The 24,624-nt window shown below is 32.8% G+C and overlaps 3 protein-coding genes and 1 pseudogene across 3 annotated transcripts; 1 reads left to right on the top strand and 3 right to left on the bottom strand.

The window, feature by feature from the left end:
- Nucleotides 1-2,796: 2,796 nt before the first annotated feature.
- LOC110647468 (uncharacterized) lies at nt 2,797-6,100 on the top strand. The gene is made up of 5 exons (XM_021801312.2): nt 2,797-2,949; nt 3,441-3,534; nt 3,640-3,737; nt 4,768-5,084; nt 5,490-6,100. The coding sequence occupies exons 2-5, from the start codon at nt 3,526-3,528 to the stop codon at nt 5,912-5,914; spliced, it is 849 nt and encodes a 282-aa protein (XP_021657004.2). The 5' UTR covers nt 2,797-2,949; nt 3,441-3,525; the 3' UTR covers nt 5,915-6,100.
- LOC110647467 (thiamine-repressible mitochondrial transport protein THI74) lies at nt 6,007-9,341 on the bottom strand. The gene is made up of 4 exons (XM_021801311.2): nt 9,118-9,341; nt 8,185-8,890; nt 7,674-8,100; nt 6,007-6,608 (listed from the first exon to the last, which is right to left on the bottom strand). Exons 2-4 carry the CDS (start codon nt 8,740-8,742, stop codon nt 6,295-6,297), a joined length of 1,299 nt encoding a protein of 432 aa, XP_021657003.2. The 5' UTR covers nt 8,743-8,890; nt 9,118-9,341; the 3' UTR covers nt 6,007-6,294.
- Nucleotides 9,342-13,615: 4,274 nt separating this feature from the next.
- Nucleotides 13,616-15,928, bottom strand: LOC110647465 (wall-associated receptor kinase-like 1). The gene is made up of 2 exons (XM_021801308.2): nt 15,070-15,928; nt 13,616-14,979 (listed from the first exon to the last, which is right to left on the bottom strand). Exons 1-2 carry the CDS (start codon nt 15,911-15,913, stop codon nt 13,811-13,813), a joined length of 2,013 nt encoding a protein of 670 aa, XP_021657000.2. The 5' UTR covers nt 15,914-15,928; the 3' UTR covers nt 13,616-13,810.
- An 802-nt stretch (nt 15,929-16,730) lies between these two features.
- Nucleotides 16,731-19,439, bottom strand: LOC110647472 (probable serine/threonine-protein kinase PBL26; annotated as a pseudogene).
- Between the last annotated feature and the right edge of the window lie 5,185 nt (nt 19,440-24,624).

Below are 24,624 nucleotides of genomic sequence, written 5' to 3'. Positions count from 1 at the left end.
TCCGTATTTTGTCGATGTGGGATTTGCCTAAGGGACCTATTTATCGCGCTTCGATAAATAAGAGCCAAAATTTTTAATTTCTTTCATGATATGAAGTAGTGGCAAAGTGTAAATAAAGGAAAAAGTGGTGGTCTTTCTTTCAAAAACTAAGTGATGGCGAAATTATCAATTGAACAAGTAGATTAAGGTAGCGTTTGATTTTTTAATGCAGTTAATAATTAATAGATATTTAAATAATTAAATTAAATTATTTAATTAATTTGTAAAAATATAACTAATTGCTGATAGATAATTTATACAAAACTATAACACCTATAATTTTTATCAACTCTAAAATAGACACTATTCATGAATTACTGTATAATTTTTCATTATTTGATAAAAATAACTTTTATTAATTTTATCTTTAATTTTAACTTATTTTGTAAAAGAACTTTTTATATTCCTTTATATGCAATTTGTATTTTTCTGTATGATAGTATAATTGATTTAGATATATATATATATATATATATATATATATATATATATATATTTCATATTCATTATTTTTATATATTAATAATAATAATTAAATAAAATTTATTAAACACTTAATATAAATAAACTATTACCAATTTTCAGTTAACAAAAATAACTCCCAGTTCCATCCAATGATTAAATCAAACCTACCTTAAGAATCAATGGCATTTTGTGTAATTAAGGCTAAAAACCAAGCTTGCGGTGAAAGCAAAGGATATGGTGGCAGTCCCGTAATTACAAGTGAAACTTTCTCCAGCGCATTGCTATGACAATTTTGAAGTTAGTTGAGTAACAACCAATACGTAAGCCATCCATTCCAGCAACTTCATGGTGGCATTTTTGTAATTATAATGATAATAATGGCACATTGTTAGATGACCTTCTCCTTCGCTTAGTCAAACAAATAATCTGATAATTGTTTAAGGGCTGTTTGATTTAATTATTAGATGTACCAGATAACTGTTAGCTAATAATTATTATTATTAATTAATAATTGATAATAATTAATTTATATTAAGTGTTTGATAAAATTATATTTAGTTATAACCGTTGATATGTAAAATGACTAATAAGTATATATATCATATAATTTATTTTATTAGTGAAATAAATATATTATTATAAATTTATTATATTATATTATTTATTTTATTATTAAAATAAAAATATAATTATTGATTTATTATATTATATTATTTATTTTATTATTGAAATAAAAAATAATTAAATTTTTTAAAAAATAATTAAATAACTTTAAAAATACAATTATAAAATAGCAAATTATTAATGTTAATAAAGAAAAAACTTATAATTAATTTTAAGTTTTTAAATATAAAAAATGTATTTTTATAATAAATAAATATTTTATATTATTAATAAAAAAATATTTTAATAAAGTTATAATGCGTTAATTAAAATGTTAAAATTATAAATGAAAAATATAAAAACATTAATAATATTAATTTTTGAGTTAAATATAAAAGAATAATATGGTCTAAATAAAAAATAAAATCGAATCAGCTATCAGCTGATCAGAAATAGCTCTAAAAATAGAGCTGATACAAATTACAGCTGATAAGTATTATATCAGTTACCTATCAACTATCAGCTTTACTCTTTTAAATTTATCAAACACTCTAATTTACCTATTTGTATATCTATTAATTATTAATTACACCCAACAGGTAAACCAAACACTACCTAAAGTAAGCTTTCAAACCATCGTCTGATTTCTTAACTTCACACAAACAAAGTAGAAATAGCATTTTGAAAATTTTGAAATTTGAGGAAAAACAATTTTTAACAAATTATGGGATGGAAGAACGAGCAAGCAAATGATAGAGATTAAATTATCTTATAACTCCTCTAAAAATTTGTTGGAGGACTATAAGAAATTTTTTGACTTTTGTAAATTCCAAGTCATCTACCTTTATTTAATATTGAATCTCTTTAAATGGCTCATTCTCTCATTTTGAACTTAGAGTATAAATTATATATATGAAGAAAAATATAACCTTTTTATCTATTCTTATAAGTAGTACCATTGTTGCACTCCATATATGAACATGTAAAATAGATAATAAATAAATTGGAGATTCATCAAAAAATATTTATAATGTCTTACTCTGATACTCAAATTAAAATTGTTAAGAGAAAATAGTGTGCAAGCATGATTAGAAGGGCAATACCTTGCTACATGATGATGGGATTCCTTTATCTAAGCTTTGAACAACAGTTGATTATAGAAAATTAATTGTCTAATAATTAATTGGTATAATTAGATGATATATTTCTCTTTTAAAATGTATAAGCATATATATCGTTATCTTTGATAATTCTATTAAAATATAAATTATTATATTTAATTAATATTTTTTTATTAAGTATGTCTTATAGTAGTTGATCAAGCTAAATCCTTTTTTATTAAGTCATGAGGTTAAATTATTATTAATATTATTTAACTCATAAGTTATGCAAAACTTAAATTACTGAATTAAATATGTAAAAGATATTTATCCGGGAATATTTTTTCCTTTACACATATAAATGTGAATTTTCATAATTTATAAAAATATAAAAAAACGCTAAAATTTAATTTTTTAAATAAAATATAATAACACATATAAATGTGTTATTCCACACGCTTAAAAACACAATGACTAGACCGCGAAATTAAAAAAAGAAAAAAAGACCGCGAATCGAAAATACAACACCATGTAGGACACGTGTCAGAAAAAATTGGAAAGCTTGTCATAGAAGAAAAGGGGAATCCAGGGCTTTGGTCACTGACTCGCGCGTGCCGGAGTCGCTGGAGAGAACCATTTGGGTCCCAACCCCAACTATAAAAGGCGATGGTCGCCTTTTCCTTGGCCTGTGTTTACGCAAAGAATCCTGGAGGTTGCCCGAGGCCAAATTTTGTTCTATAAGGTGCGTTTGCTGCTCTTCGTCAATGTTTGTTCCACAGGAATTGATTGTTAATAATTTGCATTTCGTGATATTGAGGTTGTTCAATCAATTGAATGCTGACCTTTTCTCAAGGATATGTTTGATTTTTGCAATTTGGAGGGTGCAGACTCTATAGTGATTAGATTGTGTTTCTTTTTCATGGGATGGAATTTGATTTAGATCTACACAGTTTGAAGTGGTTGTGTATGATTGATTATATTGCTCTAATGAGCTACCTAATTTCATTATAAATTTTAATTTTGAATTCTTGATTTTTGGGAGAAATTTTTGTGCAAACTCCAGAATTTTGAGGTTTTTATTCCTTACAAAGTCTCAGGAAGAAAGTGTTAATTTTACTTTTAATTTTTTTTCTTGCCTCTTAAATATCTACCTTATTGTGCTATTGAAGTTGCCAGCTTTTTCTTATTGCAACTTTGTGGTGTGATGGTGACATCTTGTTATTTTTGATTTAGATTTGGTGACGTCAGTTTTATCAGTTGATAGATCTTTCGCGGTGTTAAAGGACTTGTAGTTGCTGATCTTTTTCTATATTAGGAGATGGCAGAGGTATGAAATGCTGTTATATCCTAAAAATTTAAGTCTCTGCATGCTTTGCTAGTGATCCATTCCCAGTGGCGTTGATTATTGCTCATCAGTTTAAATTGGTGCCAGGAGGGTCACAGGGTTATCTTAAATGTGTATGACCTCAGCCAAGGATTGGCACGTCGGCTTTCCACAACGTTTTTGGGTAAAGCTATTGAGGGCATTTGGTAAGTTTATAGTGCAGGGAGGGAAACAAATGCATAGTGTCTGGATATGGTATATCTGCATTTAGAAATCTGGAAATTCAAGCTCATGCCAATTACCATCATAATTTCTGCACCCCTTGGATATTGTTATTCGAGTTGAAAAAGTTTACGAGGCGGATAGGAAGAAAAGGAGCACTCAACTACTGAGTCACAAGTTTCAGATCCAGAAACTTGAACTTAAATTAGAGAAAGGAGTGAATTATTCATTATCACTTAAAATTTATAAGACTGCAACGAAAATTCTAGGATAAGCTAAACACTTAATACAAACACACCTTGCGAACCCTTTAATGCATGCACAACTATTAACTGTTGTTATGTATACATAAACACTCTCTCTCTCTTAGAATTTCTCAAACAAATAAGTCAAACACAACACACTAATTGAGACTCGATTAAGAGAACCAAGGTCAAAAGTTTAGTTTAGGTCAGAGGTTGCAGTATCGATTCACTCTTCACGCTATGCAATTGATTTTAGTATGTGTGGACTAGCTTGTGTACGAGATGGTTGGCCTGACACAAAAATCAATCACATGCATCACTGCTATGGAATGTCGATGTTGCTGATTTTGTCATTCACTTAGCAGTCGCCTGCCTTCAACACAGTCGCTAGACATGAACTAATCTACAAAATAACTCATTTACATTTTTTATCGTATACAACATATAAGCCTTGAAGGAAACAAAACGCCCTTGGACTGGATTACAGTTCCCATTCCTTGTTGTAAACCCATGAACACAAGCTCAAATGTGGTCTCTGATTAGACCACCAGCTGTAGCTATCACGAAACTAACCTTAAAAGCACCATCTGTGTTGAGGGATACAGATTAAATCCAACTCTTTATTGACTTAAGTCGCTAATCTTGCATAGGTTGTTAACATGTTTCCTTTTTTTTGTGCCATCAAAATCTACAAGGTTCAGAGCATTTAATTATTGGCTGCTTCTTTTGCTTATTTTCTGTCTTATTTATTTTTTCTTGTGCATGTTAGGCACACAGGAGTAGTGGTATATGGTAATGAATACTATTTTGGAGGAGGCATACAGCATGACTCTGCTAGAAGAACTCCATATGGAACGCCAATTAAAGTGGTAGATTTGGGCATCACACATGTACCACAAGATGTATTTGAATTGTATTTGCAGGAAATTAGCCCCCGCTATGCAGCTGAAACATACAGTTTGCTTACTCACAACTGCAACAACTTCAGCAATGAGGTTGCACAATTTTTGGTGGGTGCAACCATTCCACAATATATTCTTCAGCTCCCTAATGAAGTTATGCGCAGTCCAATGGGTGCTCTTATAAGTGAGTTGCCACCTATTCTTTGCCTACTTTGCCTTATTTAATTCTGTAGAATGGAAATATAGATTATTTGTGAATGCTTTTTAATGTATTCTAGTCTTTTTATGATTTCAAATGTATAACCTTGATTCTACAATTTTCTTAACGGCGAAGTAAAGGCAATCAAATGCTTCCTCTACCTCGTTTTTCTTTTTTATTGGAAATAAGCAAAAAAGAAACCTTTTTTGGGGATACTGAATTCTGCGATACATTCATGAAGTTCAGATTGTTATCGAATTATATGGACTTGTCATTTGAGTTCTGATGGATTGTCCATTTGTTTGCCTAATTCTAGTGATCAACAGTCGAGCTTGTCTACTCATTCATTTTAATGGTTGATCATCTAATGCCTATTCTTTTGAATTGTAGTGCCTATGATGCAAAATCTGGAGACAACATTGAGAGCAGGAGCTGTCCCACAAGCTCCACAATTCAGGCCTCAGCCTTCACCAGCTGCAACAAATGTTAAGAAATCCAGAGTTAATGGTCCTAGTCCATCCACAAACAAAGTTGTCAGAGCGACCGATGAAGTTGTTAAATCTGAAGACACCAAGTCTAAGGAGCGAACAACGTCAGAGAAGTCAATACCTCGTGCTGTCAAGCCTTCTGCAGCAGTAGAGAAGCAGTCGGTTAATGGCGTTGCAGCAGACCCTATTGGGGATGCTCGGAGCAAGGTGCAGGAGGAGATCGATCGTGAATTTGCTGCAATCAAGGCTACTGGTACACTGCATGCAAGTGAAGCTGCGGCTCTTGCAACTAGGAGAGTGATGCAAAGATATGGGAATTTGCATTGAATCTGAGTTAGAAATTATGACAGCAATTGACTTCAGACAGTGGTTTTGATGTCATATCCATCATAACCTGTTGAATGTGTTACTGCTGCAAATTATGACTCTGCTCAATATGAACAGAGAAATTAATATATCACACTATCTATTTCTTCTATTACATAAAGAGGAAGGAAAATACACATTAGGAAACAGAGCCTGACAAAATGGCTAGAGTGGTACCAGCTAATACCTTTGAATGCTAATACTTTTTACTGTTCAATTGCTAAATTAAAGAATGACAGCTGTGTAGCACTTTCAATAATTCCAGTGAAAAGCATTGCTCCATATGCACTAGTAAATCACTGAAGATTGTGTAGTGATTTAACAGAACTACCAATATTACGCTATGAAATGCCAACTGCTCCTTGCGGGGATGGTGACTGATCTTGATGAGTTGAATTAAGAGTTTGGTTTTCTGATTCAACACTTGCTTCTATTGATTGGCTACAAGTATCAGAAGGAATGTTAATTCCAGCAAACCCAATCATCACAGCCATGGCTCCAAGGTAATCCATGAAGCGAGGGGCGTTGCCTGTTAGTGAATCTATAATAGCTGCTAATGGAACCTGAATTGTAAGACCAGCTGTTGCAACTGTGGTGGTTGTCAAAAGAACAGCCTTTGCCCATAAATAGTCACTCAACACATTATCTAACAAGCCTGTTTAAGTTGGAAAAAGGAAAAGAAATATGAAACAAAGTTGGATGCTAATTGCTGAAGAAGCAGGTTCTTCAATCCAATATTATCTACATCATGTAATCAATCATATCTAGGAAATAAAAGAGGAAAAAAATTGCGATTCCACACTTTCTCTCCCAGTTATAGAAAAGAATATCTGGAACCTATTTCTAGTCATATGATGGTATGACACTACGCCCAAGCCAAAAAAACGACTAGCTCACGTAGTTTATTGATTATGTTATAAGTAATAAACCTCTCAAATGAAAGATAATCTGATATGTCAAAATGGCAAAACATTCCTTTTCTTTCTGATAAAAGAACAACAAATATCAATAATGATGGGCTAAGTTCTCTTATGCTACACGAAAGTGGATAGAATAACATCCACCAGATCTGATCATTCCTCTGGTTGCACAAAAGAGATTATGCAAATGAGAAAAGATAAAAAAGTGTAAGAGTAGCTTGTTAAAAATGGCTGGCAAATTCAGATTGGCAAGGAAACACAAGAAAGACAAGGCATTGATCAACTACTTTCAGAAATGTTCTAGCATTAGATAGTGGACTATTATGATGTAGCATGTCAACTACATTCAATACATCACAGTTTTAATTTTTATTATCATCCCTAGACATAATATATGCAGGGATATCCCTAGTCATAAAGATAAACGAAATTTCGACCCTTAACAAAAAGCGAAATCAGATATCGCCTCTTTCTTGTTAATCACTATAAAGGTGAACATAAGAAATATTCATTAAATTCATTCCATTTCGTCTCTATTTTCTCATAAACCAAAAGCGCAAGAATAACCTGAATAACCAAAAGCCCAAGAAATCTTACCAATTTGTTGCAAAAAGAAAAGCATAATGGTGCATTAGGTGGAAAAAGAAAGTGAGGGTGCACTGAATTTTTCCCAGCTAGCTAATGGGCTAATTCATGTATTTGGACTAAGATGTATCATTGAACAATTTCAAGGCTTATTGCACAAAGTTGAAACAATGCAGCTAAACTTTCAAATGCCAAGCAAGACGTGAAATACAAACCTTTGCCAATGATTAGACCAAACTGCTTCCAGGTAATCATATTAAACGGCTCTAACATGGTGAAATCCAGTATAAGGGGAATGGGAAGGAAAATGAAGAGGTTGAAAAGCCCTAGGAATCCAAGGAACTGTGCCATACTGGCTTGACCACTCTTTCCATCATCATCATCATCAGGCAATTTTAGGCGAATGAGTGTAATGTACACTGAATACAACCCGGCTGATATGAGAGCAAGAAAATCTCCAAGAAGAGGGTTTGAAGCAATTGCGCTTAAACCAGTTTTTGAGTCTCCCAAGCTGACAATTATAGTCCCAGCCATGCAGAGGAGAACACTAACAAGCTTCACCCAAGTGAACTTTTCACCCAGGAATGCCAGAGAGACCAAAAAGGTGAAAAGGCTGGAAGCAGTACTTAAAATGGTATTTGACTGCACAAAACATGGGGGAAAACTTAATTCCAGCAACATGATGAATAAAGACACAGGCATGACACAGAATTGAAAGATGCTTACCGTCACTGTAGTATACTTCAATGACAGATTGAAAGTCAGCTGTGCAAGAAACCAAAATGGGCATATTAGCAAGCTGACCTTTGCCACTCTAGTGCGTGTCCATCGCCCTTTGGCATCAACTCCTTTATTAGCCTCTTCTAAAGGTAAGATCCTTTCAATGGAATGTGAGGTAAATTCCACTGGTGAACCAACACCATCTCCATGATGACTACTTTCTCCCTCTTCCAAAGGAACAGATGGATTCAAACCATCAACTTTTGCACCCATATCACTCTCTCCTAGAAGAACGACCTCCTCTGAATCTCCCAATTCTTGTAAAGGGCTGCTCTTTTTATTCCTCCAGAAAAACAAGCTTCCATAAGAATCCTCTAAATAGCGCCCAATTTCAACTAAGGGAATGTAAATCACAAACAATGAATTGCAAATGTATGTAACGAGAAATGGTGAAACCCCAGCATCTACAACAGATTGAACAACAAAACTAGCAGCTATCCAGATAGTTGCAACAGCAACTATGTATATCAAACCTAAAACCCATCTCCAAACTTTAGTTTTCATACTTCAGAGCTCAATATTGAATCAAACACGCCTCAATTCTCCAAGAAAGCTCAGATATTTCAAATATAGCATATAACTCTATCAATAAAACTCATATACTGGAAAATCACTGCATAACCCCATCTCACAGTTTACATCGAAGCCTTACCTAATATGAAAAAGGCAAAACCGAACAAACATGAATTAAAAATAACGATAAAGTTAAAAAAAAAAAAAAAGAAACATAAGTAGAACCCTTAATTTCTTAAACCCACTAATTGAACCCATTAACGTATAACATTAGCACAATATCACGTTTGACGTTAATTTTGCATCTGTAAAGATAATATGCATCGGAAAGAAATTGAAAAAAAGAATGATCTTTGCATCTATTACCTTGCAGAAAATCAACGTTAGATTTATGCTGTCGTTTTTTGCGAGGAAACAGAGAGACAGCTAGAGAACCCTTAACCAGAGCTCCCTGCGACGAGACAGCATCGTCTGACCTGATTATATAATGTTTTGGGATCTTCTGTTTTTGTTGGTGGTCTGCACTGTAGATGGGTGGTGGTTGTTCATCGGAGGCCTCGCTGTCCAGCCTAATGATTGAAATTGGTAAAACTCAATGCCAATACATAATTGAATTATTCTCCAGCATAATATTTAATTTAAGATGTGTTTGCTCGTATGTTAAAAACTTAAGTGTTAAATATTATTTTATAAATTATAATTTTTTAAATAGTATAATTATTAATTTAAATTTTTAAAATTAATTTTTAATTTTAAAAAAAAAGTAAATAGTAACAAGATAAAAAGTTAATTGAATAGTATTAAAATAAGTTATAAATGTAATTATTATTTTTTATTAATTTTGTATCAAATACTCTATTAATCTTATATTTATTGGATAAATTTAATTTAGCTTATTCTTAATTTTTTATCTAAATTAATATAAATCTAAAAAATTAAAATTTATAAGTTAAATTTTTTGATTTAAATCAAAATAAAAAAGTTTAATTTTTTAATTTTAAAACTAAATTTCTTAGCTTAAGCTAAAAATTAAAAATGTCAATTCCTTATTTTTTTATTTTTGATTAAATTGAGGTTAAATTTAAAATTTTAAATTAAATTAAAAAAAAATAAAAATAAACTAAATTAAACTTTGCAGTAACTGCGAGAATTTAATTGAATTTTAAGCCATTATTCTTCATTCTTCACTAACAACCTGCAAACAAATTTTAAGTCTAAATAAAGTGTATAATATATACCCATAAAAGTTCGAATTAACTTTTTTTTTTTCAATCTTGTGGCAATTAAATATGTTGCAACTTGTAAATTTCAATTTCTATTGAAACTTGTAAATATATATGTTATATTTATTAGATTTGATGACTATGTATTATATAAAATTAAGCAGGTTTGGATATTTTTGCATAATTATTTAATAATTAGAAATGAAATGGATTTGGATAATTGAAAATAGGTAAGATGTTTATTTAGACTCTTAAAATTATGTTAAATATTTATATAAATTTTTAAAATATTTTGAAGTCTATTTAAATTATTCAATTTTTTAGAAAAAAATAAAATAAGTCATTCAAATCTTAAAAATAAATCAAATTAGTCTTTTTTTTTTACTATTTTGTGAATAAATAAACTCTTTAACTTTTAAAAATAGGTAAAAAAAAGGCTTAATTATAATTTATCTCTAATATAAATCTAGTAAAGGTTGTGTGTAAAAATCTTTTAGTGTATAGAGTTTTCATCAGTAAACTTACGTATGATATGATTGGCTACACCTCAGTGGAAATATGTTGCATTTTAAAGAAAATTGATAAATTATTATTTGCATAATAGTTGAAGAAATTTATTTATTGAAGTTTATTAATCTCACAGATAAGTTTCTTAAACCATTCAGTAAAGAAAAATTTATTATTTTAATTATTAGGATATTGCAAATTAAACATAAAGAATTAATGACGAGCCTTAATAAGATTTATATTAGAAGCAAATTACAGTTGCTTCTTTTTTATCTTTATTTTAAAAGTTAAAGTCTCATTTGACTCAAAATAATAAAAGTTTATTTAATTTACTTTTACCCATTTGTTGGGATTTTTAATTGAGCAAGTAAATTGAAGGGAAATTAAAAAGGAGAAATGAAGAGAAAAGAAGATAAAAGAAAATAAATTTCTTTTCCATTGTTTGGATACTTTGTTAAAATAGAGAAAATTTCTCTCCTAACAAAATTAGTTAATTACCATGAACTTATAATTTTATTATTATATGATATTAAGAGTGTGTAAGTAATTTTAATATAAATGGTACATAATTCTCTTTATTTTTCTCTATTTCACTCTAAATTAGAGAAAAATATTTTGAGTTCATGAGAAAAAATTGAGAAATATAATTTTTTTCATTTTTCTTTATTTATTCTTTTTTTTTCTTTATTTGCTATTCAAATAAAGAAAATGTGATAAATTATATTTCTTTTCTTTTTATTATTTCTCTCAATCCAATCAAGGGATAAAATTTAAAGGATTTATTTAAGCAATTATATGAGTCCATGCCAAAATTGAAAATAAATGCCATCCTTACCTATCACACAAAAATCCCACTCCCACATACAATTCACACATCGCATGCATTAGGCCGCTGCCACGAAGCTGGGTTGGAATCTTCCTTCCCCTCCAGACCGTAGCTTCTCTGGCCAAACGGCATGAGATGGAAAAGCTAGCGGAGTAAATGGGCAAGGGGTAAATTTGCTGAACTTGAAGGGCATCTTGGAGGAAGAGGGAATTTGAACATTTTGTTCACTATCATAACAGTGTTAATGCGTGGATTTGTTGTGCCCAGATGAAGAATGGAGGCGGTGAGATTGAGAAATTGGCACAAGATGATGAGGTGAAACAGCTTTTTATGGCCACTTCAGCAGTTTATCCAGGCAACCCACAAATTCAAGTTAGAATGGTTTTAATGTTCAAACAAATTCAAATTGAGGAATTTTATGATACTAATTGCTGTTACAATGTGATGGGTGATGGGTGAAATTTAGGGCATCTTATAACTTTTCTGTTACCAGGGCTGTGGTGCTGGAATTTGCGGAGAACCTCTCATCAACCATTTCATGAATAAGTTTTACTCTTGAATTTGTTCTTAGAATACCCATTAATCAAGATGATACAAGTAAAGACGTCTGGTAAGTTTGTGGGTCAAGGCCATGGCTAATTAGCTTGATCTTCTAACTGCTGGGAACAATCTGCAAGTAGATTTGGAAAATGGAAATATATGCTTGGTATTTGAGTCATGAAAGTGCCTTGTAGTGGTAAGACCTCGATCTTTCTTAAAACATTACCTGAGCATCCAAATTCAAAAATTAGAAGCTTTGTGGACGCCCGTCAGGTGTGCTGCTTTTCTTCCTTTCTTGTATTGTACTAATTTGAGTCTCGTGTTGTGGTTAATAGAAGCACTGTGTTTTGTCTATGATAATGCATAAGCTTTCAATAAGTTTGATGTAAGAGATAGAGCAATAGCCTCTTGACATACTATGGCGCAGAGATGGGATGGAATGGGACCTTGTGTAAGTAACAATGATATTTGATGCCGCTACACGTAATAATTCTGCTAGTCCAAATTTGGATTGAATTCTGTGTATGTTTGATATATGATGATACAAAATCCCACATCTACTAGGGGCTAGAATCTCCCTCTCCCTCGAGGTTCCATTTTATGGACAAAATCGTGGGGTTGTTTGTTCCTTTTTAAGGACAAAAACGTGTGAATCTTAAAGCCAAAGCAAATAATATCTCATATGGATATAACTGATGTAGAACCAATAGGAAGAATAAAGAGATCAAGAGAAATAAATCTTCATGAACAAAGAGAACTCAACTCAACTCAACTAAGCTTTTATTCAAAAAATTTAGAGTGGCTATATGGATTCGCTTTCTCCATTTTGGGTTAAATCCTCAGAAAATATGTAATGCTTCTAGATCATTCTAGATCATATTGTACTACTCTCCTCCAAGTCAATTTAGGTCTACCCCTTTTTTCTTTCTATCCTCTAACCTAATGTGCTCTACTTGTCTAACTGGAGCCTTCGTATGTTTACGCTTCACATGACCAAACCACCTCAATCTTCTTTCTCTCAACTTATCTTCAATTGGCACCACTTCTATCTTTTCTCTAATACTCTCATTACGGACTTTATCTAGTCTAGTATGGCCACTCATCCACCTTAACATTCTCATCTCTGCAACTCTTATCTTAGACGCATACGACTCTTTCAATATCCAACACTCACTACCATATAACATAGCCGGTCGTATGGCTGTACGGTAAAATTTTCCTTTCAACTTATTCAACTTATTGGGAATCTTGCGATCACAAAAAACTCCCGTGCCACGTCTCCACTTTAACCATCCGGCTTTAATCCTGTGACTAACATCCTCCTCACATCCCCTATCTACTTGAATGACTGAGCCTAGATATTTAAAGTGATTACTTTGGGACAGTACAACTCCATTCAAACTAACTCCTTCCCTATCATCCGTTTGGCCTTCACTGAACTTGCAATGCATGTATTCTGTTTTCGTTCTACTTAACTTAAAACCCTTTGATTCTAGAGTATTTCTCCAAAGCTCTAGCTTTCTAGTTTTCTATTAACTCCTTCTCGTGTCTCATTAATCAGAATAATATCATTCGCAAACATCATGCACCAAGGAATACTCTCTTGTATATATTTCATCAATTCATCTAAAACTAATGTAAAAAGGTAAGGGCTTATGGCTGATCCTTGGTGTAATCCAATTGAGATCGGAAAATCTCTTGTGTCCCCTCCCACTGTACGCACAATAGTAGTTGCTCCTTCATACATATCTCATGAACAAAGAGAAAATTGGAGAAATAAATTTCAATAATTTTATTTAATTGTCAATAATATCATAGTAATCATTTGACACTAGAAGAAGGGCACATGGAATTGGATCTTCAAATGGTTGGAAAGGGAAAACATAGATCAGATCATGAATGCCAGATAATTCATAACTTTGAATTCTTTGCAAGCAAATGCTATGCATAAAGCTGATGAAATCTAGAAAGTGGTAGATTCCATTTCCAAGGAAAAGGTAATGTTGTCCTGTCCTGGCTCACCAATAGGGTGCATGAGGGATGCTTCATCTTTCAGCAACCCAGGCTGTTGATCAATTTGTATGCAATTTTGAGACTTCCTCAATCCATCCAGCTCCATTGCTACTTCTCTCATTGTAGGCCTCTTTTTCCCATTCAATCTCAAACATCTCACTGCAAGCTTTGCAATGGCATGAACATCTTCTTTCCTTCCTTCTTTGGCAACTCGAGGATCTAAAATTTCTAGAAGGCGATCCTCCTTTGTCGATGATATGAAATGTGCTACAAGGTTTCTCTCATCTTCAGATCTGGCAGAAGAGATAGGTTTTTCCCCTGCTAGGAGTTCTATTAGCACAACCCCAAAACTGTACACATCACTTTTTTCTGTGAATTGACTTGTGTGGAAGTATTCAGGATCTAGGTAACCAAAGGTTCCCTGTACTGCAGTGGTCAGGTGAGTTCTGTCTAATGGGATTGATCTTGAAGTCCCAAAATCTGATATTTTTGCGCCATATTTATCATCTAGGAGTATGTTTGAAGGTTTGATATCTCTATGGAAGATTGGGGATGAAGCTGCAGAATGCATATATGCTATTGCTCCAGCTACTTCACTTGCAATTCTTAAGCGATGCTCCCATGGAAGCGAAGATTCATGGTCTTGCTCATGAATATGATGGGAAAGGTTTCCATTAGAAATGAACTCATAAACTAGCAATGGAAACTCAGTTTCCAAACAACAACCAAGAAGCTTCACAATGTTTCGATGATTTATCTGGGATAGAATCACAACCTCATTTATAAATTGTTCAATTTGGGTTCTGTCAATAGTTTTTGATCTTTTAACAGCAACTATGGTACCATCTGGTAGCATCCCTTTGTATACAGTTCCATAGCCTCCCTGGCCAAGAAATCTACTCTGGTTGTAGTTGTCAGTAGCTCGTTGCAGCTCCTCTTCAGTAAATAGATTTGACTTTTTATCTCTTCCAAAATATGAGAGCCTTTGTTGCAACAAGAAGCCACCATTTCGCTCGAAGAATCTGTCTTTACGAATTCTGTGTCTTCTATTCTTTAGGAATTTGTATAACTTGTAACTGAAAAGGAATAAACATAGCAGTCCGATACCAATGCTGATGCCTGGAGTAGATAGATGGGTGATCCAATATAAACAAATTGCTGGATATGATAATCAAATTGGGTGAAAAAAGAAGAAAGAGAGAGACATACCTAACACTGTAACCAATTTGACAGGAAACTTTTTACTCTCTGGTCTGCAATTAAGACCTTCTGCTCCATCTGCAAGATAGCCGTTAGGACAGTGGCAAAAGAACTTCCCTCCTGGATTAACCTTGCAACTATCGCTTTTAAGTGGAACCAATATAGGAGTGATGGGAAAGATCACGCCGTTCTGTGGCAATCTGTTGGCTGTAAGTATACTTTCTACATCGGCCCCAAAATCATTCGCAATTGATGTGATCGAATCTCCCCATGTCACCATATACATCAACAAGGAGATCACTCCATTTTCTGTTTGGTTTTGACTTGGACAAGCACATCTTAGTGGAACCATCAGCTCTGTTCCCACCTGAAGATTTTGGGGGTCATAGTAGTTTTGACCCATTAGGGCCTGGCAAGTAGTCAGGCCTTGGTAAGTGTCATTTGCTATACTAAAATAGGTTTCTGTACTTTTAATGGTGTAAGGTGTATTATGCTGGTAAATGCTACCTGTACATGAACAAGAAACAGGAACTATGATAGATTTCTCTGGGGGAATTCTGTCATTGACTGATATGTTGTTGATCAAGGCTATACTTGAGGCTTCTGAACCTAAGAGGTAAGCAATGGAAATGGGGAAGTCAAAGGGTGGGCGGGAAAAAAAGGTTAGAAAGGACTGGCATGGCATTTGATTGCCATTGCAAAGATACCCTTTAGAAATGGAAGGGTTTTGATCGCAGTTCAACTGGGTATTGTTTAGATATTCTTGTTGGCAATTTGATGGTTGATGAACTATGAACAGAAAGAGGTGGAAGATGAAAAGGCAGTATAATGATGATGATGTCTCCGTGGCCATGAGTTCTTAGGCTAGAATTGAGTTTGGTCAGGGATTTATCTTTTATAGTGCCTTGCGTTACTTACAAGTTGAGTTATACTTTGACTTGGCTACTGGGATGAATCTTCCAGCTAATAATCGGTAGCAATCTGTATTTTTTTTTTTTAGATAAAACACATGTATACATGGATTAATGACAACACAGAAATGGATCACTGACCAATTTCAATACGTATCTTCAGTTTTAAGGAGGCATGGACTTTGAGTAGCCCACATCTTGGACTTTGAAATATTAAAATTTGTTAAAGTCCATTATAGACAACAAGGCAGAATGTATTTTATTTATTTTCTTTCTTTGAACAAATATTTTCAAGATTGAGACTGCACTATGCACTGGTGATTATATATATATATATATAATGGACTTTAACAAATTTTAATATTTCAAATATATATTTTAATATTTTCTTTCTTTGAATAAATATTTTCAAGATTGAGACTGCAGTGATTATATATATATATATATATAATCACTGCAGTCTCAATCTTGAAAATATTTATTCAAAGAAAGAAAATAAATAAAATACATTCTGCCTTGTTGTCTATGCTGGACTTTAACAAATTTTAATATTTCAAAGTCCAAGACGTGGGCTACTCAAAGTCTATATATATATATATATATTCAAATGATGTATCATTTGACCTGACCAGGGAGAGATGATTAGTGAAAGCAAAATTTCAGTGAAATAAATTGGTCAGCTCTTAACAACTATTGGTAATGCCATAGGACTGGATCTTCATGAGTGATTGATTGTAGGAAGCTTGATGACTTTCGTGCTTGCAGAAAATTGTGCTTTATAAGAGGCAATGACAGATTTAACATGATGATGAGGGTCTCATATTGGTGCCTTGAGGATAACATGAAGGGCACGACATAGTAGCTTTTCTCAATCTAGATTGGGTTTATATAGAACAATATAAAATGTCTCCAGAGAAAACCCATCTCCATTCATAACCATTTACATGTATATATGCAACAGATGATATATTACAATGAAGAAGCACTTCCACTCCTTGACACTGCAAGCCTTGAATTTGAGTCCCATTCTATGGCTTCTGCCACTTCTCGGTCTCGAGTGCTGTCTTTGTCATACCCCACTGTCATGTGTAACAGCGCCTGCTTCTGGAACTCCTCCAGGGAAACTCAGAGCTCTAACTACATCGCTCATCAATGGCCGAACTCCTGCTTCCTCTTGTAGACACATTGCAGCCACTGCAACTGCTTGATTTAGGGCCCTAACTGGGAATTCTCCACGAAGAAGTGGATCAGCAAGTTCTGGGTATCTATTTGGATCCTTGAACACTGGTTGTGCCTGTTCAGGAAAATAAATTACATAACTTCTAATCGAAAAGCACTTGCAAGCTAAAGAAAGAGAAAAATGAGTGTGCTTAGTTACCCAGGCGACAAGATTTTGCTCCTCGGTTGGTTTGGTGATGTCAATGGCTCTTCTTCCTGTAATCAACTCCAGTAAAACAACTCCGAAGCTGTATACATCTGATTTAACACTCAATTGGCCTGTTCTTTGGTACTCTGGAGCACAGTAACCATATGTTCCCATTACTCTTGCAGAAATATGTTTTCTATCCCCTGTAGGTCCCAGCTTGGCTAGCCCGAAATCGGACAGTTTTGCATTAAATTCCTCGTCCAGCAAAATTTTTGATGGTTTCAGGTTCCGATATATCACAGGGGGATTAGCCTTATTGTGCAAATACTCTAGTCCTTTAGCAGCACCTAATGCTATTTTCATTCTTGTGAACCAATCTAATGGCTTTTGCTCTGGTGGAAGTTCTGAAAATCAAATGAAACAGTACATCATTATAATTCAAGATAATTCTAACTAATTAATATATACATATATAAAGGTTTATCATATGTACCTAATAATAGATGGTCTTCAAGAGATCCAGAAGCCATGTACTCGTATACCAGAAGTCTTTGATCTCCATCAGTACAATATCCAATAAGATTTATAAGATTCTGATGGTGCAAGAGACTCAACATCAACACCTCTACAAGAAATTCTCTATTTCCTTGCAGCCCATTTCTATCAAGTTGCTTCACAGCCACTACCTGAATTAAATTAGAAACCATCAGGACGAGTATCAAAGAATAGACATGAAGAAAAGAGTGTTCATTATTAATTTACCTGGTTGGTCTTCCCAAGTTTTCCCTTGTAAACTCTTTCAAACCCTCCTTCACCAGTTAGACATTCTTGTCGGAAATTCTTTGTAGCTGTGGCTAGTTCACGGAATGTAAAAGTCTGTGCTGTGATATTGTTGTTGCCACCTTCCTTGCTGTTGTTATTATGGGTGGCTTCCATATTGGTATTTGGTTCAGCTTGGGGCTTTGGTTTAGGATTCTCTGCACAAACAAATAATTAATAATAACGCCTTTCCAACAAGAAAAGATTGATCACTGTGAAATTAAGGCATGCATGTAACCATAATTGGAGCTAGCTTAATTGGTACACCGAGTCTGTGGATTTGATCAACAACCTGCACAAATTCTAGCTTTGTTTGATTCGGTAACCCATAAAGATACTTACCAGCAGGCCGTGGCGGTGCTGCAATATTGTTTTCTTTTTTATGAGGAGGAGAGATGGGTGGCTGTGGCCGTGATCTTTTGCTGCTACTTGACCTTTTAGCTGTTTTCTTGTCATGAGAGGAGAAGCAAGAAAAACAACTCATTTTTCAAGAATGTTGTAGTGAAATATATCAAATCTTGAATTGCTTACTTCTCTGAATCTCGTTTTTTTGTTGAAAGACTAACCCAAGCTCAACTTTGATGGAATATACACCAAACTCCACAAACTTCAAGAAGAAAAGAGAATTCAATCAAATTATCCACCCAAAAGGCTAAACCCAAGAAAAAGAAAAGCTTGATCCTTTCAGTAGCAGGACATATAGCTATGAAAGTGTTTTTCTATTTAAAGAAGCATCATAAGAACGCCATAAATGTTATATAAAATCTGAAAACAAGAAGAAGAAGAGGAAGTGGAGGAGGTTTTAGGAGAAGCTGGGTTAACAAACGCCAGGCTAACCAAAAACCTAGAAGCTAAAACAATCATCAAAGATTTTAAGAAGATAATTAAGAGAAATTCACTAAAATAAAAAAGAAACAAAAACCTGGAAAAGGGTACCGTTGAAGGACTGTAAAGATCAGCAAGTAATAAAATTCGGCGTCATTTTGTTTGGAGTCAACATGGAATTGGAGATGAAAGTGATGAATAGGGAGGCTTTGAGATGAATTTTCAAGCTAATAGTTGGTAGCAATCTGTCTGCAGTTTTTAGAAGGCAAGGACTTTAAGTAGCCCACATCTTTGACTTTGAAATATGAAAATTTGTTAAATTCCATTATAGACAAGAAGGCAGAATGTATTTTCTTTGAACTGTAATCAGCCCCTATGCCCTAGTTCTAGGCCAATTCATGAATCTGTTGATCCAGTCTAATTCACAGTTTGGACCAGCCTGTGGCCGCGTCGAATCATCCTTGCAAGTAATGAGTAATGATGAAGATAGGGATTTTGATTGAGAGGAAGGAGATATACTCGAATATATATCGTCTATTGTGAAATCTGTCTGATAGATAAGGATAACAAAAATTTTCGAATCAATTCGACCCTTCCTAAATTTGATATATTTTCTCGGCCTCCATATTGTGTCGGGCAGAATGGATGCATAGAATCTTCATAACTCCCTGTACGATAACACATTATTTTTTTTATTAAAAAATAATTTATTTTTATATAATTATGTATTTAAATATTATAATTTTAATAAAAAAATGTAAATAGATTATTAAAATTATGTTTGAAACTTATATTTATAATTATATTTTATTTTTTTTATAAATAAATTTATATTATATATTAATAAATTAAAATAAAAAAGAAATTTCATGCAGAAAACCAGGGAAAATTATCTAAACAGGGTAATTTAAAAATTAAATTATCAAAAGGGGGTGAGGGAAAAAATATTTATCAAAAGTGAGCATTTTTTATGACGTAGAGGAGAGAGACAGGAAGACTCAATCATGAGTAACAACTAAGGACTAACTTGTAATAATAAACTTTCTTTTGAATTGAAATGTAAAAAAAAAAAATTAAAATGGCAGGTGCAGCTGGGTGCTACCCATAGTAGAGTCTAACTGCTGTCAACAATATAAATTCTCTCGTTTTGCAAAAAAAGTCTTGTTTTACGAAAGTGGGCAGCTGGATGCTACCCATAGTAGAGTCTAGCTGCTGTCAACAGTACAGATTCTCTCGTTTTACGAAAAAGATCTCGTTATATGAAAGTAAGTAGCTGGGTGCTACCCATAGTAGAGTCTAGCTGCCGTGAACAGTTCAGATTCTCTCATCATTCGAAAAAAAAGTCAGACAGCTGAGTGCTACCCATGGTAGCGTCTAGCTGCACTACCAATACAGAATCTGCACTGTTGTTGAAAAAGAAGCAGTAGGGTGCTATCATTGGCAGCGCCTAACTGCTGGGTGCTACCAATTGTAGCGCCTAGCTTCAATCAGACGCTACCGTAGCCAATCCAGACTCCTCTCATTTCCTGCACTGGATTTATGCATTGACACTATTCAACATTTGAAGCACTCTCTCTCTCTCTCTCTCTCTCTCTCTCTCTCTCTCTAACATTTTAAGGTATGTATAGTGTATATATTTATGTGTTTTTTTTTTATGATATGTAATAATAAATTTCATATTAAAGAAAATAATTGATGTATTAGTAAAACATTTTTAAAATTTTGTAGTGAAATTAAATATTATATAATTATATAATAGTGTAGTTAATAATTTGTATTTTTAAAATAAAAAATATAAGTAATAAATTTAAATATTATGTTATAAAATTTAAATTTGAAAAATTATTAGGTTTAGAACATGATTTTATGTCTAAAGAAGGTCATAAAATAATAAAAAAAGAAAAAAATAATTTTATTATTTTGAATATTATTCATAAATTTACTAAGGGAAAAAAATTAGGTGAAAATAATGTAAAATGTAATTGAAAAGTTGTAAATAATGAAAAAATATTAAAAGTATAAAAACTAAAAAAAATGTTGAGGTAATTTTTTTTAATGTTTATTATATTTTTTGATAAAAATAATTAGGCAAAATATTGATAATATATTACTTATTTTTTTAAGAAAAATTTTATAGAGTACTTAAAACAAATATGAGGTAAATTTATATTATTAGAAAAATTTTATTATGTAGTATAAATATCAATATATTATTAGATTTAGGAAAATAGAATAAAATCTACATATGTATTATTTTTTATGTCTAATAAATTTAGTATTGTGATATAAAACTTTGTATCAGTAAAAATATAAAAAGAAAAATTATTATTAGTGAAATTGATATGTTATGTCCCTACCGCAAGTGCACGGGTCGTACAAGTAGTATAGAAAAATATCGATCCCACGAGGAGTTGTGTTAATGATTGAATTTTTGATATAAAAGTTGACTAAATCGAAGTATCTATGAAATTAAAGAAGTGAATTGATGAGTAATGGAGTGTGAAATCTATATGTGCAAAATCAATATTCTATTCAACAATGTATCGCATTAAACTAAAATTGCGTCAAATTGGAATAAGCAAGTTCAAATATGGAAATATTGAAAATGGCAAACAATTAAATTCAATTGAAAATTAACAATGGTAAAAAGGCGATTCCGAAGTTCGGGATTTCATATTCGAGCTATTTTGGGATTTAAATCGGTTATCCAATTTTATGAAACTTATGGGTTTTAAGGAGATTAATTCTTAAATCCTTTGAATTCCCTTTCGAGTGAGACAAAGAGTGCCTTAATCAAATTAATCCTACTTTCGTGGAGTTAGAATTAATTAAGACCCATTAAGTTCTTTAATTAATCTGTGAATCCTCTTAATCCTTAGCCTATTTCTAGGTCTAAGTTAATTAAGTCCAATTTCTTGATTATCTATCACAAGGCCTTCTCCTTTCGGTGCTTCAACCATGGATTAAGAACATCACTTAATGGGATCCTACACTAAGCATGTCATTAAGCACACAAGAAATGAATAAAACTCATTAAGATCACAAAATATGGATTACCCAATCAAAATCCACAAAATATCTCAAATATTACAACCCTTACTCCAGAATCAAAGGTAAACTACTCACTATCCATAATGCTTACAAGATATGATGAGTTTAAATGGAAATAAAGCTTTAATCTAAGCTAAGAAGTAAGAAATTAAACACTAGAAATGTAGAAAAATGTAAGGAAAGAAAGAAATCTGCAAATCTTGGTTGAAAATGGTGTGGAAGATGAAGGTGACTCCTCAAATTCTGCCTCTCTTCTCCTTTTCTTTTCTGCTCCTTGTCTCCTTTCTAAAAATGGGAAAATGAGACTATATATAGCATTTTTTCTGAAATGGAGCCCTAAAATGGTATGTTCTAGGAGGAATTATTTGAGGGAATCTCCTGCCAGCTCATTAATGAACTCTTTATGGGACTGCATAAGTGGACTGCATAAGTTATGCAGTCCCTTATGCGCTTCACTGGTTCTGAGTCACTTATGCGAAACTGCATGACTTGGTGCATAGGTTATGCACAATTCCGTGAAGGTGCATAAGGGAGGCGAGAATGTGCATAAGCTATGCAGTCTCCTTATGCACATTTCGGCTGGTTCTGGAACAATGATCTTTCTCCTTATGCAGATCTGCATAGCTTATGCGGCAAGTTATGCACAATTTGGTCAATGCATATTTCAGCTTGAAAACTTATTTTTGACATCTTTGGCTGTAGAAGACACTCCTCAATGGCAAAATTCTCTTCAGTCCTTCAAAAACACCATTTTTCCTACAAAACAAAGTAAAAATTACAAATTAATGCAAAATTGACAACTATGAAAAACTAACTAATTAACTAATGAAATTAGCTAAAAATGACTAATAATCAAATAAAAATGGTTATAAAATTAGACCAAAATGACTATGCAAAATGTATGCATCAAATACCCCCAAACTCAAGCTTTTGCTTGTCCTCAAGCAAACTTTAAAATGAAATGCAAAAAATTTTTAGGGGTGCCTTATCCAAAGAGCTATGAAAATTACCTACTAAAGTAACTAAACACACCTTTAGCCATACCAACAATCCATATACCCATCCTTCAAAATGCAAAGAATCTAATGCTTATCCAAGCTTTCACCGCTTAGCCATCAAGTCAATTATCATTCAAAATCCCCAAACCAACAAATCAAAAGAGATAGTCATGCTCAAAAAGAATTCTAGGACAATTGATAACCAAAGTATCTCAACATGGAATGATAGAATTGAATGAATAGATGAATAGTTTTCCAATCCCATAGGCAAATTCCCTACTCCCATCTCCACTAATGTAGCAAGTACTATCAAGAGATCAAAGGTCTTTTTAGGGATGTAATGGGGCCATGGGGTTCAAAATGAGGCTAAGAAGAAAAATGGGTAAAAAAAGGGTTCAAAGCATGAGAATATTTTCAATTTTGACAACATAAGGTACACCTTTTTATTTTATTACATTTTTTTCTTTTTCTCTTCTTTTTTTTTATATATATAAGTGGAGGAGAGAAATACATAATGAGAATTGTCAAGTGCTAGCATAGTTTACAAAACACATAAAAATGAGGGACATTTGATTTTTTAAACTTGCATTTTGTATTTTCTTTTGATAATTGTCCCTAAAATTTGCCACCCCCAAACTCATTTCTTTTAATACTTTGGGTGGATTTCTTTCATTTCGAATGGCAATAGTGAAAAGCACATATACTAGCACTTTTACAAGATGACAAGCACTTCTTCTCCCTTTTATTGTATATTTTTTTTCTTTTTTTTTATTTTTATTTCTATTATTTTTAGAAAGTGTACCTAATATTCAATATTATTCTCATGAAAAAGGTTGGAGTGTTTGGTTCATTGGCTAGGTAGCAATAAGGGTTTCAAGAAAAATTAGGAATAAAAAGGTTTAAAGGGGTTTGCAAGGGTTAATTTTAATTAGGAAAAAAAGGCCAAAGGTTTAAAATGAGAGGGTTTAAATCAAAGAATGCCTAATCATTTCTCTTTTCAAGTATAAGCTGGTATTTCGCCTTGAAAGGTTTAGAAAATTTGTTCTAGGATTGGTGAGACATCATTTGACTACCTTATATCCAATAACTCCCTCTAAACACTTTCATCTCCAAATGACTAGTTGGGTGGCTTTTTGGCTAAGAAGATATAGGCAAGGGATAGACACTTCAAAACCTTGCACCTTTTAGGAAACTTTCAATCCACAAACCCAACTAAAGGGTGAGTCAAATCACTCTCATAGGCACATTTTCAATACTCAAGGGATTTGGCAAAAGATTTTAATGCATGATGCATGATTCCTAAAATGAGTAATGCATTAACTAAATGGAGGGAGTCTATTTGTATGCAATGTGTACAATTTCTAAGTGATGTATAATGTGTGTGTAAATGTGTTATGTATATGTATGTGTGGAAATATATGTAAAATATTTACAATATATGTAAATGAAATGGGATGAGATGTTCCTATACTCAAAATGTGAAAAATGAAGCAAAAATAAACCAAAAATCAGAATGTGCACCCCCAAACTCAAAATTGGACATTGTCCTCAATGTCTCATGCAATGTGTTATCAAAAGTTAAAGTAAATGGTAA

This window comes from Hevea brasiliensis, chromosome 10 (assembly GCF_030052815.1).
Source record: "Hevea brasiliensis isolate MT/VB/25A 57/8 chromosome 10, ASM3005281v1, whole genome shotgun sequence".
NCBI lineage: Eukaryota > Viridiplantae > Streptophyta > Magnoliopsida > Malpighiales > Euphorbiaceae > Hevea > Hevea brasiliensis.
This window is presented reverse-complemented; position numbering and strand designations above follow the sequence as displayed.